General features: G+C 36.9%; 2 protein-coding genes across 11 annotated transcripts in view; one reads left to right on the forward strand and one right to left on the reverse strand.

Annotated features, from left to right (window-relative positions):
- Nucleotides 1–7,961, reverse strand: part of LOC127659685 (LIM and calponin homology domains-containing protein 1-like) — a 129,883-nt gene extending 121,922 nt beyond the window's left edge. For all 5 annotated transcript variants that reach the window (XM_052149610.1, XM_052149613.1, XM_052149611.1 and 2 more), the window contains exon 1: nucleotides 7,726–7,961. In XM_052149610.1, the coding sequence (XP_052005570.1) occupies nucleotides 7,726–7,842 (117 nt within the window). In that variant the 5' untranslated portion in view covers nucleotides 7,843–7,961. The remainder of the gene's footprint in view (nucleotides 1–7,725) is intronic.
- Nucleotides 6,512–13,253, forward strand: LOC127659686 (transmembrane O-methyltransferase homolog). 6 transcript variants are annotated; one of them, XM_052149616.1, is made up of 6 exons: nucleotides 10,271–10,486; nucleotides 10,681–10,776; nucleotides 10,995–11,034; nucleotides 11,135–11,408; nucleotides 11,686–11,882; nucleotides 12,830–13,253. In XM_052149616.1, exons 4-6 carry the CDS (start codon nucleotides 11,150–11,152, stop codon nucleotides 13,121–13,123), a joined length of 750 nt encoding a protein of 249 aa, XP_052005576.1. In that variant the 5' UTR covers nucleotides 10,271–10,486; nucleotides 10,681–10,776; nucleotides 10,995–11,034; nucleotides 11,135–11,149; the 3' UTR covers nucleotides 13,124–13,253. The 6 variants fall into 6 exon arrangements, with proteins under 6 accessions (XP_052005577.1, XP_052005575.1, XP_052005578.1 ...); XM_052149617.1 differs by lacking the exons at nucleotides 10,271–10,486; nucleotides 10,681–10,776; nucleotides 10,995–11,034 and adding exons at nucleotides 6,512–6,605; nucleotides 6,880–6,901; XM_052149614.1 differs by lacking the exon at nucleotides 10,995–11,034 and having other exon boundaries at nucleotides 10,272–10,486; nucleotides 10,680–10,776.
- The last annotated feature ends 1,320 nt before the right edge of the window (nucleotides 13,254–14,573 follow it).

Genomic DNA, 14,573 nt, shown 5'->3' on the forward strand with positions numbered 1-14,573 from the left:
GATTTTATCAATTTTAGACTCTTTGTCTTTGCCCGCAATAGTAAAAAAAATAATATCATTTTTTTTTTGACATTTTATAAATTGATATTAAAAACTATCGGCCGATAAATCTGTTATCGGCATTTTCACCACCTTATTTATAGGTATCGGCATAGGCAAAATCCACTGTCGGTCGACCTCTACTTGCGACCACCCAAAACACCCTAACAACCACACAGCAACATGCTAACATCTACTCAAAACAATTTAGCAACCTCATAGCAATGCCCTGGCCACCACCCCCAACACCACAGCATGGCGATCTAGCATTTTGCACAGGCAAGCACAACTCACTTTCTTCATAAAATATAAAACTGTGGGGTGAATTCACTAAACTGTTGAAGCACTTTTGCGCATGGCATTTCAGTCTTATTCACTTACCACCCGCAATCTAGTCTAAGCAAGTGCAATCAGCACTGAAACAGTGCTGTGTTTTGTATATTTCAATTAAGTCATTGTAATTCCTTTCCGCACAAACACGCCTCCTTTCTATGTAAATAAGGCTTATTATACAGTAGATTGCACTTTATTCACAAAACTCTGTGCTATTGGCCAGCCGCAGTTCACATTGCGCAATTACCGCCAGCGGAGAGCAGGTGTTTAACTGAATTTTATTTAACCCTTAAATGCATGTGAATATCACAAACCACTCTTATATATTCAGGTCTACAAAATGAGGTCTATCTGGGTCCAGATAGAGTAAAATTCTACAAATATTTTCAATATAATTAGAAAATAATAAAATAAAATATATTTTAAAACACTTTATTTTTGATGTTTTATTTTTCACATATCAAAGAGATAATAGAACAAATCAGGACAAATTAAGAACAGGATTCATTACTTCCAAATGGAAATTTCAGGAGATGCAACTGGCTGTCAAACACATATTGAGATACATATAACACATAATCTACACATAAACAACACATAAGTATTTTCTCAGGCACAACAGACAGCATGTGCAAATAAATAATGTTGCTTTTAGCAGCCACAAATCAATCTTAGTGTATTTCCCCAGCATCTTTAAAGTACATTCTCTGTAGCCAATCAGATGTGTGTTTTTAATCTAGCCAATCATTGTGCGGCTTCAACACTTTGGCTCAAAGTGTGTATTTTTTTTATAAATTCTGACTCCACAACAGTTTGGCACATACGCACTCACACAGATAAATAATCCTTTGTGTGGCACGTTTGTTCAAACATTTGAAAATATCTCATTGTAGAAAATGTAATGTAGCTTTTAAAGAGGTTTTATGAATTCTCACAGTCACACAGGTCAACAATCTACTGAGCTCTTCATTACAGCTTTGTATAAACATCCATTCTTGAGTGACAGAACTTCAATGGGAAATTTCGAGAGTATCGTTAATGCATTCAGCAAAAGAGATTAATCGTGTTCAGTCACTCAGTGTGGCCACCTCATTTTACAGTCAAATTTTGAACAAACTGAAAGTAGAAACATGTATGATGACTGAGAGCATGAGAGGAGGCTATAGGTGCAAAAGAGTAAAATAAAACTAGATTTGTACAGTTCCCAATGAAGGCCCCTTGCAATGAAAATGTTGTCACTTGTAGTTTACAGTATGTGCGAGTTAGCTTTTAAGCCATCCATATGCTGGCATACTTCTAATTGTTGCCAAAATACACTTTTAGAGGATACACCTATTTAAAATGTCTTATTTCTCTCCTGGGAAATTGGACCAAAAACGATGACTCATCTAGCACTACACAGGTTTTTATCCAATCAAATGCTCTCTATAATGAGAATGTCCCTCCCCTGAATCCCATCTGCAACAGACTAGAAACTCGTGGTTCATGTCTGTGAGGAAAATAAAGCCTGTTGGCAAATTGTTTTTAAATGGTCAACCCTTTGTACCATGGATATGTACCACCTAAACTTCTTGTTTCAGTTCAAATAGGAAATTCGTCAATACAGGAAAGAAAATAACTCTTGTCTGGTGAAATCACAAGATCTTTCCAGAACATGCTTGCCTGTGTAAATGTTGTTTGCATGTTTCTATGTGGTTGTTAAGGTGTTCTTGATGGTTGCTAGGGCATTGCTATGTGGTTGCTGTGGTGTTTAGGGCAGCTGCTTGGTGGTTACATGCTGGCCAAAATTAAAAGTGCCCTCCAATATAGGTCTATAGGATTTTTTATGTTAGCCTATAGCAAACACCAATACAAATTTGGATTATTGGGGAGAGCTTGAGTGTTTAAAGTGTGTATTGAGTGATTTGTGTGTGTCTGTGTAAGGCACAGGCAGCAGTTTCCCATGCTAAGCAAAAAGAGCCCAGCTCTCAAGAGTACATCACTCCTGTCCCACTTAAAACACCCCCAAACACACACACTACACACAGACACGTCTTGGATCCACACATATACTGTATGTCTTTAAAGCTATGTCCCACTTACAGCACTTATTGAAGTAGGAGAGTTCTGTATTCAAGTATTTGGGAATGTTTGTTCATGGATTAGAGCGTCTGACCATGTAAAGACTAGAGAATCCACTTCAGCTTACATCTACTGACACTCTCCAAACTATTAGTCCATTAATAAGTACTGAAAGCAACTAAAACAGACCAAATCATGAAGATTTCTGAAAGTATAAAAAGTCAAGTTTAGAGTTTAAGCTATAGTGAAAGAGTAAAACCTAAACATTCCATATTCTCTAACCCCTCCTTCCCTAATACGGTGAGATACTTTGGCCATTTGGACTCTAATTCGACAGATCCCACTGTACTGAATTGAATTGTCTGGTTGGAAAAGCAGGATTGAGTTAGTTTTTCAGTGTTCAATGTTGAAATACCAGCAATTCGGATTATCATATTACAATAGCTGAACACTGTTTAAAAAACATTTTTAAGTATCCCAATAAAAGCATTGTCAGATTTTGCATTTACAATAACCTCTTACGCTCTGTACCATCAGTCTTACCTAGCTATGCTTTTACCAAAACTAAACTTATATATAGATCATATGATCAATGGAATGTAGTTCTATGTGTTAACTCTCACATAATGGGATATTATAGCAATCCAGAGTTAAAAAGTGAAGGAAACCATTCAACTTCAAATCCGATCCAATGTGTTCAGTATCTGTCAAATCCCCAATCTCCATTCTAAATCTTCTTATGCCACTTAAGGACCTCTTTATTTCTCATGGCCATCTTATGATCATCTGGTCTTAAGTCAACATGAAATGGCATTCACAAATAATTTTACTTTCATCATTTGACATTTCTGAGCGAAACAGACTAATCAATGAGAATAATCCATCAGGAATCGATTGGATCGGGAAAATTGGGTGCTACATACCAAGGCAATGCAAGTATATTTTATAGCACATTTCATACATAATGCTAATATCAGATTGAAACTAGGCACTAAATGTTAATTTGCAGGGACATGAAGGCTGAAGGTCAAATTAATCCTCGAGAGAATCTTGTTGTATACAAATGGTGACACTAGGGTGGAGGCCGATATGATACAAAATGTGGTTTCTGTAATTTTATATCATGGTATATCTTTATGCATCACAGTGTACAATTCTTTTTTTGGAATTGGAAAGGTTTTACATACTGAAGGAAATAACCATGTGATGAGGTGAGAGACATATAGTAGCAATATATATGACGATATAGCTTACACATTTTGATAGCAATTGATTCACAAACTTCTAAAACAGGAATCCATTTGAGTTAAAACAATGTCCAATGTATCTTAATGATATGTCCATTGCAATGAAAAACTTTTATCTTATTTTAACTGTTTTATCTACTCTGCATCGTTTTTCAATCCAAGCAAAAAATTAGGCTTCCCTCTAGTTCAATATAAGTGTTTGCTTTGATTATGAAGCAAACCCCTCCATCACATATTTCTTTTGGATTTAGCCTTCCATTAAATACTGGAAACCATTTTGGCAACTACTGAATATAGCCTTTTTGTACTTTAGCACAGTGTGATATGATATCTTACATCATTAGGTATGATTGTAGAAGTTAGCAGCTTACTTCAATCAGTAGCAGTTCTAGCTTGTATGGCACCCTGGGCGAAACCCGCTTCAACACGCCCCCAAAATTGTTGAATGGGGGGGTGGCACCCGAAAGATGCCACCCTGCAGTCGCCCATGCCTAAATCTGCCACTGACTTCAATAATAGTTATATTAATGTTTTACATGTTTTTGTTGTGACATGTTGCACTAGAGTACTACACAAGAAACCCAAAACAGTTTGTGTACCTGTCCAAAAATCTGCAGTCAAAGGAGATACAAATTCAGAATAGATGGTAAAATGTATATAAATCTATATTGCATTATCAATTCTACATTATCTGTTTTCAATATGAGCCTTGTTGCAGTAGTGTTACATAAGAAAATCAAGAGTGTTTAAGTGTTATTTATTATTTTTGTTAACACACTTAAACACTCTTGATTTTCTTATGTAACACTACTGCAACAAGAGTGTTTAAGTGTGTTAACAAAAATAATAAATAACACTTAAACACTCTTGATTTTCTTATGTAACACTACTGCAACAAGAGTGTTTAAGTGTTACATAAGAAAATCAAGAGTGTTTAAGTGTTATTTATTATTTTTGTTAACACACTTAAACACTCTTGATTTTCTTATGTAACACTTAAACACTCTTGTTGCAGTAGTGTTACATAAGAAAATCAAGAGTGTTTAAGTGTTATTTATTATTTTTGTTAACACACTTTTGTAACTGCAAGGCTTCTGTTAATAGTCATTTTCTGTGTAATTTTGATGCCATTTAACTGTTCTATTGATTTAGTATTGATACTGAGGTACCAGGGCTGGTATCGTACCAAAGCCAAAAGTATGCTGACCAAATTGTAGTGTAATCTAACTTACAATATTTTACCCCTTTAAATAATTGAAGGTCCTTCCATTATGTATTTATTAGATAATAATAAAATTGTTTTTGCAAAACAGATGGATTAGGGACTTTCTATTGGTAAAACTTTACTGAGCACACATGTACAAACAAAGACCTGCTCAAAAACATGTGAGAGGATTATGACAGACAATGCAACAAATGCTGAACAAATCATTTTCCAAAACAGCCCCGGGAAATGTCTTCCTCTATTCCAAAAAAAAGCCCAGCCCCTTTTGAATGGCATCACACAAATCAGTGAAGACACCCACATACACACACACACACACACACACACACATAGTGACCCCACTTGACCCACTCAACAGGCTCTTTAGGGCTGGCACAGGGCCCACATAGATAAATGCACTTTTTGCCCACTTAATCATTCCTCTGTTTATGACATTTAAAAATCAACAAATGAATGGGAAGATTGTTCTGAAATTAATTTATTATTGGCAAATTTCTTTCAAAAACTTTTAATACAATCAAATTTTCCCCAGATGCTCATTTACAAACAAGACTGGATTCAAGTCCATTAAACTTTGTTGCATAACTTATCCCATACTGTTTGTGCTTTAAACATGAATGATCCCTCTAAGAATGACACCTAAAATTGTGTCTTATTAAGGAGAGGTGTGCTATTACTTTTTTAAGTGATTGGACTTACATTTTTCCCTGGTGGATGATGAAATGTGTTAAGAAAAAAAAATATATATAGACTTACATTGAAGAAGGGATCCAAATATCATAGAGACTTGGACTCTTTTATCTTGACGAATAAAACAAGTAGGTATAGCTGCAGACCGGAGATCTCCAGAAGAGGGCGGAGTTACTCTAAAAAGCGGTTGCGCCAATTCCAAAAGGGTACTTCACATCTACACACAGTTTGGGTAAGGGAAAGGGTTAGGTTAGGTTAGGGGCTCCCTTTATCTTTGCTGGTGGATTGTAGCTCCCACCCCTTTTTGGAGCTTTGCCTGGAGCAACATCTTTCTCCAATAAGAAACCACCAAGAACACCCCAGCAACTACTCCACCCAGAACATCATAGCACCCTGTTGGCAAGTTTTGCACAGACAACCCATCATATTGTATCTTGAAAATGTATAAGGTCTAATCTAATTACGTTGAGTCTTTTATGTTAATGAGTGAGCATTTTTTGTCAACATCACAAGGCGCATGGCCCTTTGCTGAAATCATTAATAAATTGTCCTAAAATACTAACAACAACAAAAACAATAGTTTTGGGGGCAATGCACATTATATAATGGCTATTTTCAGTTTTACCCTGAATACAATGTATCATCATAAAATAACTTCTACAGATGTAACATCTCATGACAAGGTGGATGATCCATATAAATTTGCTTGAGTAAGTTGACATAGGTGCGAGATCATACATAAATGAGACTTTGGAGAGGCACACCTTATCCCTGCGCTGTGAAAACACTCCCAGTTTCATACAACGATTCCACAGTATCCACACACAATGGACACACAAAAACTATGAGCTTTGTTACACTGAGCTCCGCTTACAAAAGCCTCTAGCTGAGGTGTGTGCTTTTCAATAAACAGTTATTTGGGGCATCTGGCTCTGGTATGACCACCACAAGTCAACCTGAATACAACCGGCATTGTTGATGTTCAAAGGCAGCTATGGGGCAAGCATTAGGTACACTTTTGTAACTACAAATAATTTCAGATGCATGATACACTGACTTCATGTAAACTCTTGAACTGCATTCTTAATGCACCAGATTGTGCACTGTATATCTAAAATATTTGATCTGTTCTGCCACTAATTCCAAAGGCTTGCTTCAGTTGGGTCATGAAATGGCATGGTATGATTTCTCTAATGGAATTTAACTAATGCAATAATTGAAAGACAATACAAACAATGTAAACATTATCCAGCCAGCTCTAAAATGTGTGTCATGTCTGTATAGGTTGCCATCTTCCATTCATAAGGTAAGGGAATCATTATGAGTCTTACATTAGTGTTAATGTATAGAAATGTATGCATAGAGCGGGGACACATGAATGTCTCTCATATACTGTATGCACATTCCATTCCATATCATAATAAACTGTTAGGTTAATATACACTGCAAATGGAATGCATCTATACCCATGCATGCCAATAATCCTTAAGGAATGCTAATGGGATTTCTATCATAAATAAGCACCAATACCAATGGGATCAAACAAGTATATTTTAAGAATCACAGAGGATACCAATAGATTCTGTAAAAGTACACTGGACTAAATAAGATATTTTTTTTTGCCTGAAAGAAGACTTGTGTTTTATACTATTACAAATTATGATAGGAATTCAATTCACATTCCTTTTTGACAGACCCCTAATTTGTCAAAGAAAATATTTAACATGCAATTTTCTCTAAACATCAGTAGACCCTGGATATGCCTGCACATTTCCTTTTAAACTTGAAATAAATGTTGTCTCAGATCCAACTTAAATAAATGATCATCTGCTTTTATCCCATTATGATTGGTTCGAAATGATGGTACAGATTCCATTGACATTCCTTACGGAATTCTTTGACAAGGTCAGATAGAATGTATTTATTTATTTACAAGAAGTCACACTAGGGTTCAAAAACATTTATATGATGCCATTTTGAACGAACATAATGTAACATTTGTAGACACGGGAGATACCTGCGGATTTACTATTAAACCTGAAACACACAGTATGTTGTAAAGCTTCTGCAACTGCATAAATTAGACACATTATATATCCGCATATAACGCAATGACATGACGTCACATACCTCTATCCATCGCTGCGCCTCGCGGACAGCAGGTTCGGGTGCCGGTTCGGTGTGATGACAGTGATGAGGAGGCTGTAGAGGAAGATTCCGTCCTGCATCCGAACCTGGACTAGCCATTTAGAACTGGTGCTTTAAAAAAAATCTAACTCACGGTGGGTTATAAAAAAAGTCACGCAACTAGGTGGGTAAAGTTATTTTGGGACTCCGAGTGTGTGTCGCGACGCAGAGCTACGTTGTTGCCGCACTCGCTGATGAGATGAGAGATGCAGGAGCTCTGTAGACCCGCGGAGCGGCTCAGACATCCAATCAGAGCGGAGCATTACGTCCATCCCCCGCCCAACGGGTCATACAGCCAATCAGAGTGAAGCTTCAGATCTCAGTGCCGGACAGACCACGCCCATTTCTAACGCCCTGCTTTAGGCATAATGTCATAAAAACTTTCATTAATAAGTCACTAACAGACATCATATAATGCAGAAGATTTCAGTTTGGCATGTATATTTAAATATTAAATCACATGTGACCTCAAAAATCATTTAAACACTTAAGCCACAATTAAAAATATGTGAACGTAATTCCAGATAACAAAATAGCGTTTATTTTAAAGAGAGACGGCACAAACACATAAATTATTCTAAATTCCATTTCTTTCCTCCATGTCAAGATCACCAGCACTCAGATTCAGCAGGGTTTTTTCCAAGTCAAAGGGAAGGGGCAAATTATATGAGACTATGGTTAGAACAAAAAATGTAATCGCAAAAATGTCTTCGTTAAGAAAAGCTAGTATAATTTGTTTGTAGATGCTGTTTGCCTTGAGATTGTGTTATCTAATGCAGATAGCATTGCGTAAAAGTGTCTTAAAGGCATAGTTCACCCAAAAATGAAAATTATCTTATTATCTCACCCTCATGCCATCCCAGATGTGTATGACTTTCTTTCATCTGCTGAACTCAAACAAAGATTTTTAGAAGATTATCTCATCTCTGTAGATCCATACAATGCAAGTGAATGGTGACCAGAACACCAAAAAGCACAAAAAGGCAGTATAAAAGTAATCCTTAAGACTCCAGTGGTTAAAGCTATATTTTCCAAAGTTATATGATTGGTGTGGGTGAGAAACAGATCAGTATTTAAATCCTTTATTACTATAAATGATCCTCCCTGCCCAGTAGATGGCGATATGCACAACAAAATGTGAATCGGCAAAAACAAAAGAAGAAGAATGTGAAAGTGGAAAGCGGGTAAACATTTTTAAAAGAAGGTAAAAATGTAAGTAAAAAAGGACTTAAATGTCGATCTGTTTCTGGAGATATGGATTTAAACACTGGAGTCATATGGATTAATTTTATGCTGCTTTTATATGCTTTTGGGAGTGTCAAAGTGTTGGTCACCATTCACTTGCATTGTATGGAGCAACAGAGCTGAGATATTCTTCTATAAATCTTAATTTGTGTAAAGCAAAATAAAGAAAGTAATACACATCTGGGATGGCATGAGGGTGAGTAAACGATGGGAGAATTTTCATTTTTGGGTGAACTATCCCTTTATGTGTCCAAATAATTTTGGGCACCACTGTATGAACATATATGCATACAACGTTTGTGATATTTTTAACTATTAGAGCATTATGATCTGTTAAGTATGATGTAATGAACCGTTTAACGTTTGTTAATGTTATTATGAAAATGTTCTGTGATAATGAGTCTATGAAATTAGTGACTACTGTCATTGAGTTAAACATCCACTGACGAGTATCAGTACTGTCATCTAGTGGAGAACAAGACCTACTGCATTAGATCTGACCATGCCGTTATTATGAAAATATTTATACCACCAGTGCGTGGTATTGAAAAGTCTGTGTTTGTGGGAAATACAGACAACATTTGTTTGTTTGGTAAGACATTATAAATTATGATAATCTGGCCTTATGAACTATTCCGATTGTCTGTTTGTTTTTTGTTTGAGTGGGTTTTTTTTTTTTTTTACAAATAAATAAATATATAAAATAATAATTCGGAAACTTCCTGGTTCATTCTCAAAGGTGTTACTTCTGACGGAGTCTCTCCCTCATCAGTGTCTGACTCCGGTTCAAACAAATAAAGCTTAACATCACTATTTTCGCTGTCAGTCATATTACTTATGATGTCTAGTCATCGGAAACAGAGATGTCAAAACTCCGCCCTATTTTGGATACGGGGCGCGGAGCACCAGCTCATTTGCATTTAAAGACACACACACACACACACACACACACGTACAAAAGCTCGTTTTTATTCCCACCCAAAAATTGCCATTTTCAACATGTTATAATAAATTATCTGTATGATATTACAGCTGAAACTTCACAGAAACATTCTGGGGACACCAAAGGTTTAAATTACACCTTGTGAAAAGGTGCATAATGGGTGCCCTTTAAATGGGTTCGGCTTTCTGAGCCGTCATGCGCCCCCTGGAGGAAGAACTACTTTGTGTCTCATAGGACAACAACCGCATTTCCTGTCCAATGTATGTCTCTAAAAATTACAGGTAGCTTTTACACTTCATTGATTAAAAGACCCTTCTGGTTCCGTCTCCATATATCATTCAAACTGTTCGTACATATTTGTGTTGGTTTGTGTTTCACGTGCTTTCCGTGTCAGACATCAGAGAATCTACTGTATGTTTACATGTTTACAGTAGGATCATACAGAGAATCAGACATCATTAGGTGTGACAGTTGCCTTTACTTTCACTCTGCCAATGCTTCACGTCCGTGTCAGTTGTAAGTTCTGTTGTTATATGCATTTTCCCCACCTGTTTATATATTTTTTTATAATGACCAAGAAAAATATACATGAACAGGTCACTGTCCAATGTCATTTTAAAATGTTAAAACGACTTTTGTATTTTGACCTTGACCTTGATGTAAGTGGAGATTTCCTTTTTATGATATTTGTGCATTATTATTCTCCAAAGAAAACCATCTGGACATACTAAATAGATATTTAAAGGACTCTTCTTCTAAGGAGAATTTGATTCCCAATGCAAAGATTAACTGCAATTGTTATCCAGGTACTGCATTTTGTCTAATTTATTCCTTAAATCAGCTAGATCCACTTTACACAAGATCTTAAAATGTTAAAAACTCTTGGGGGGGGGCTTCTTTGCATGACCCATACTCCTATGGTGTTCATTTAAAGGGATATTTCACCTAAAAATGAAAATTCTCTCATCATGTACTCACCCTTGTGTTGTTCCAAACCCATATGCCTTTCATCTGTGGAACACAGACTCTGTCACCATTCACATTCATTTAATCTTTTTTCCAATGTAAGTGAATTTTGACTTGAGACTAACAATCCATCTAAAGACATAGGATTGGTACAACCTGTTTTTGTTTGAACTATCCCTTGGCTTTAATCCCTGTTAGGTTCACTGATTTTCCATGATGTCTCTGCTGGTGATTTCTCTGCCTCTGCTCCCAGTTGTGGTCATGATGACAATTCGGTTCCGCTCATCACTTTTGGCCCTGTGTTATCGGGTGTGTGCTGGCATACTGAAGCTCACACACAGAAAGGTCTGTGTCAGCTCCACTCATGCTTACGTCTTCTCAAACTGCACCCATGGACAGGCTCAGAGTGTTCTGCTGACCTTTGAACTCTATTCCACCACACACGCTACCCTCAGCATTGGCCCTCAAAAAGGTTAGACTCTGGTCTGGGGTTTATTTTCTGTGTGTGCCTCTGTAGCACCCCAAGAACTTGCTTGATGAGTGCAGCTTTCTTCCTGTAACGACGTATTTGAGGTATCGAAACAGCAAGTTTGGACTCGTCCCTTTCTTAAATAGGCAATACCAATGTTATGTTATGTTATGATGTAATTATTTTACTTATATATTCCTATAGATTGCACTAAACCTCTCTGAACAAATAATCATCATCTTATCCTGTTCTCTTGAGTGACATGTTCTCCTGATATTAGGTGAGTTGCTGGATGAGATTGTGAAGCGTGAAGCTCCACTAATGGTTCTGGAGTTGGGTATGCACTGTGGCTATGCTTCGGTCAGAATTCTGCGCCTGCTCCCTCCTTCTGGAAAACTGCTGGCCGTAGAGCTGGATCCCCTGACGGCAGACAAAGGGGAGGAAATCATACTAGTGGCGGGTTTCAAAAACCCGCAGGTAATAAATTACAGATTATAAAATGCCAGTTTTGGCTTTAAATCTGATTAAACAAGCCATGTTTGATATAGCAAATGACCTCATTCATGTGTGACCTCACATCATTTAAATTCCATCATGATATGTTGTGTCATAGAATGATGAAAAAGTGCAATGGTATTGCCATGTTTGTTGTTGTCATTTTTTTAAAATAGCACCACAGTAATACCTAGTTTCTTTTGACACTACAGTGACATTAATACCATTGTATACTTTAAAGTATACCATGTAAATACTAGAAGAATATCTCAGCTCTGGAGGTCCATACAATGCAAGTGAACGGAGGCCAGATATTTGAAGGTCCAAAAAGCGCATAAATGAAGCATAAAAGTAATCCATAAGACTCCAGTGGTTAAATCCATATCTTCAGAAGTGATATGATAGATGTGGATGAGAAACAGATCAATATTTAAGACTTTTTTTTACTATAAATTCGCCTTCCTGCCCAGTAGATGGTGATATGTGCAAAGAATTCAAATCACCAAAAACAAAATAAGAAGAATGTGGAGGTTTAGATTAATAGTAAAAAATATTGATCTGGTTCTCACCCACACCTATCATATTGCTTCTGAAGACATGGATTAAATTACCAGTTTTATGGATTACTTTTATCCTGCCTTAATGTGGTTTTTGTAGCAAATTTTGGTCACCATTCACTTGCATACATAGCTGAGATGTTTTTCTAAAATCATTGGTGTTCTGCAGAAGAAAGTAACTCATACACATCTATGATAGCATGAGTGTGAGTAAATTATGAGAGCATTTTCATGTTTGGATGAACTATTCCTTTAATCATTTCAAATCACTGTAATGCGTGGCATCTTGTGACTTATTGCTTTAGTGTTCACTCCATTACTGTACATTATATTGTACATGCATGTTTTTGATATAGATATTATATTTGTTAGTTTCAGGTACTGACATGCTCGTCAGCTGAGGCCATCTCGTCTTTATCTTCTCACCTTGGGGACAGTCGTCTGGATCTGGTTCTAATGGATCATGACCCTGAGCAGTACCTCCCAGACCTCCTGGCTCTACATAGAGGGAAGCTGCTGTCTGCTTTCTGTGTTGTGTTGATCAACAGAGCTCTGACGTCTGGAGCTAAAGACTTGCTGGAGTATGTAACCGCCAGACCTCTGAGCTACAACATAGTCAGACAACTTGATGGAATGATGGAGTTACATTGTCACATGGGTTCTTAGCAGAGGTGTATATGAGTAAATACTGTTATACTCAAGTCACTCTGAATACTCCAATATTAAAGTATTTGGTTCAAAGTCGTTGAGATTTATCCATTGGTTTGAATGTTGGTAAAAATAAAACTTGGATAAAACAGCCATAACTTAAGTTCAAATCTGTGTTGTGTCTTTTTTTTTCTTTTTTTATATCTGCAACTAAATCATATACATTGCGTGCTGTTTTGGTGCCTTTCATGAAATGTGCACTAGGGAGCAATAGTGATTTTGTTGAAATCAGCTCTCATAAAACTGAAATATTTTTTTTTTGCTTAGAATCTGCAGCTTAGTATGAAGCCCGTTATAGGACAGCGAGGGAATTTATTTTCTGAAATAGTTTTGCATTCCCTCGGAATACATAGTTTGCTTTCCAACGCAATAAGTTTTGTGTTACCGTACAATATTTTTGCATTCCTTTGCAATAAATTAACCATGGTTTTACTACTGTAACTATCAAGTTCAAGTTTATAATATTAAATAGAACTTATAAAATGTTAAAAAGAAAAAATTAATAAAACATTATAAAACCTACACAAAAACTGTTATAATTCTCAACCAACACTATAGGCTAAAGAGAAAAAATGTGTCTTCAATCTAGATTTAAATATAGGCAATGAGGAAGAAGACCTAACAACAAATGGGAGTGCATTCCACAACTTAGGGGCCACAGCCACAAACGCCCGATCACCTTTGGTTTTCAAACGGGATCGAGGAACCGAGAGGAGTAACTGATTTGATGATCGAAGAGACCAAGGTGCCGAATGTAGATGAAGTTAATCGGCAATGTATTGAGGGGCTAAACCATGCAAGGCCTTATAAACATACAGCACAACCTTGAATTTAACTCTGTATCTAACTGGAAGCCAATGTAGGGAAGCGAGAACTGGGGTAATATGCTCTCTTTTCTTGGTACCTGTTAGAAGTCTAGCTGCTGCAATTTGGACTCCTTGCAGACGTGAGAAAGAAGATTGAGACAGACCCACATATAAGGCATTGCAGTAATCCAGCCGGGATGTAATAAGAGCATGAATCACTATTTCCAAGTCCTTCTGTGAGAGAAACTGTTTTAATTTAGCAATGGACCGTAGATGAAAAAAGCTTCCTTTAACAACAGCATTTAGGGCAGGCAAAGTATTCAATGGAAAGGAGGAGGCGAGAACCGGCTAGAATAAACTCAAAAGACAACATAAACACATGACGGACATGTCCGTAAACGATCTCTCTCTCTCCCCCCACGGCCCCCTGCAGTCAGCCTTTAACCCTCACGGAGGCATAATTAGCTTAATACCGGACCGGGTGCGTAGGATCACGACCCGCCCTCCGCCCTCCGCCCTGCCACATTATGTTATTCTAATAATACAGGAAAACCAAAACTATGGGAATAAAAATCTTATTCATTCTGCCAAAACAAAAACAA

Source organism: Xyrauchen texanus, chromosome 19 (genome assembly GCF_025860055.1).
Source record: "Xyrauchen texanus isolate HMW12.3.18 chromosome 19, RBS_HiC_50CHRs, whole genome shotgun sequence".
In the NCBI taxonomy this organism is placed as follows: Eukaryota; Metazoa; Chordata; class Actinopteri; order Cypriniformes; family Catostomidae; genus Xyrauchen; species Xyrauchen texanus.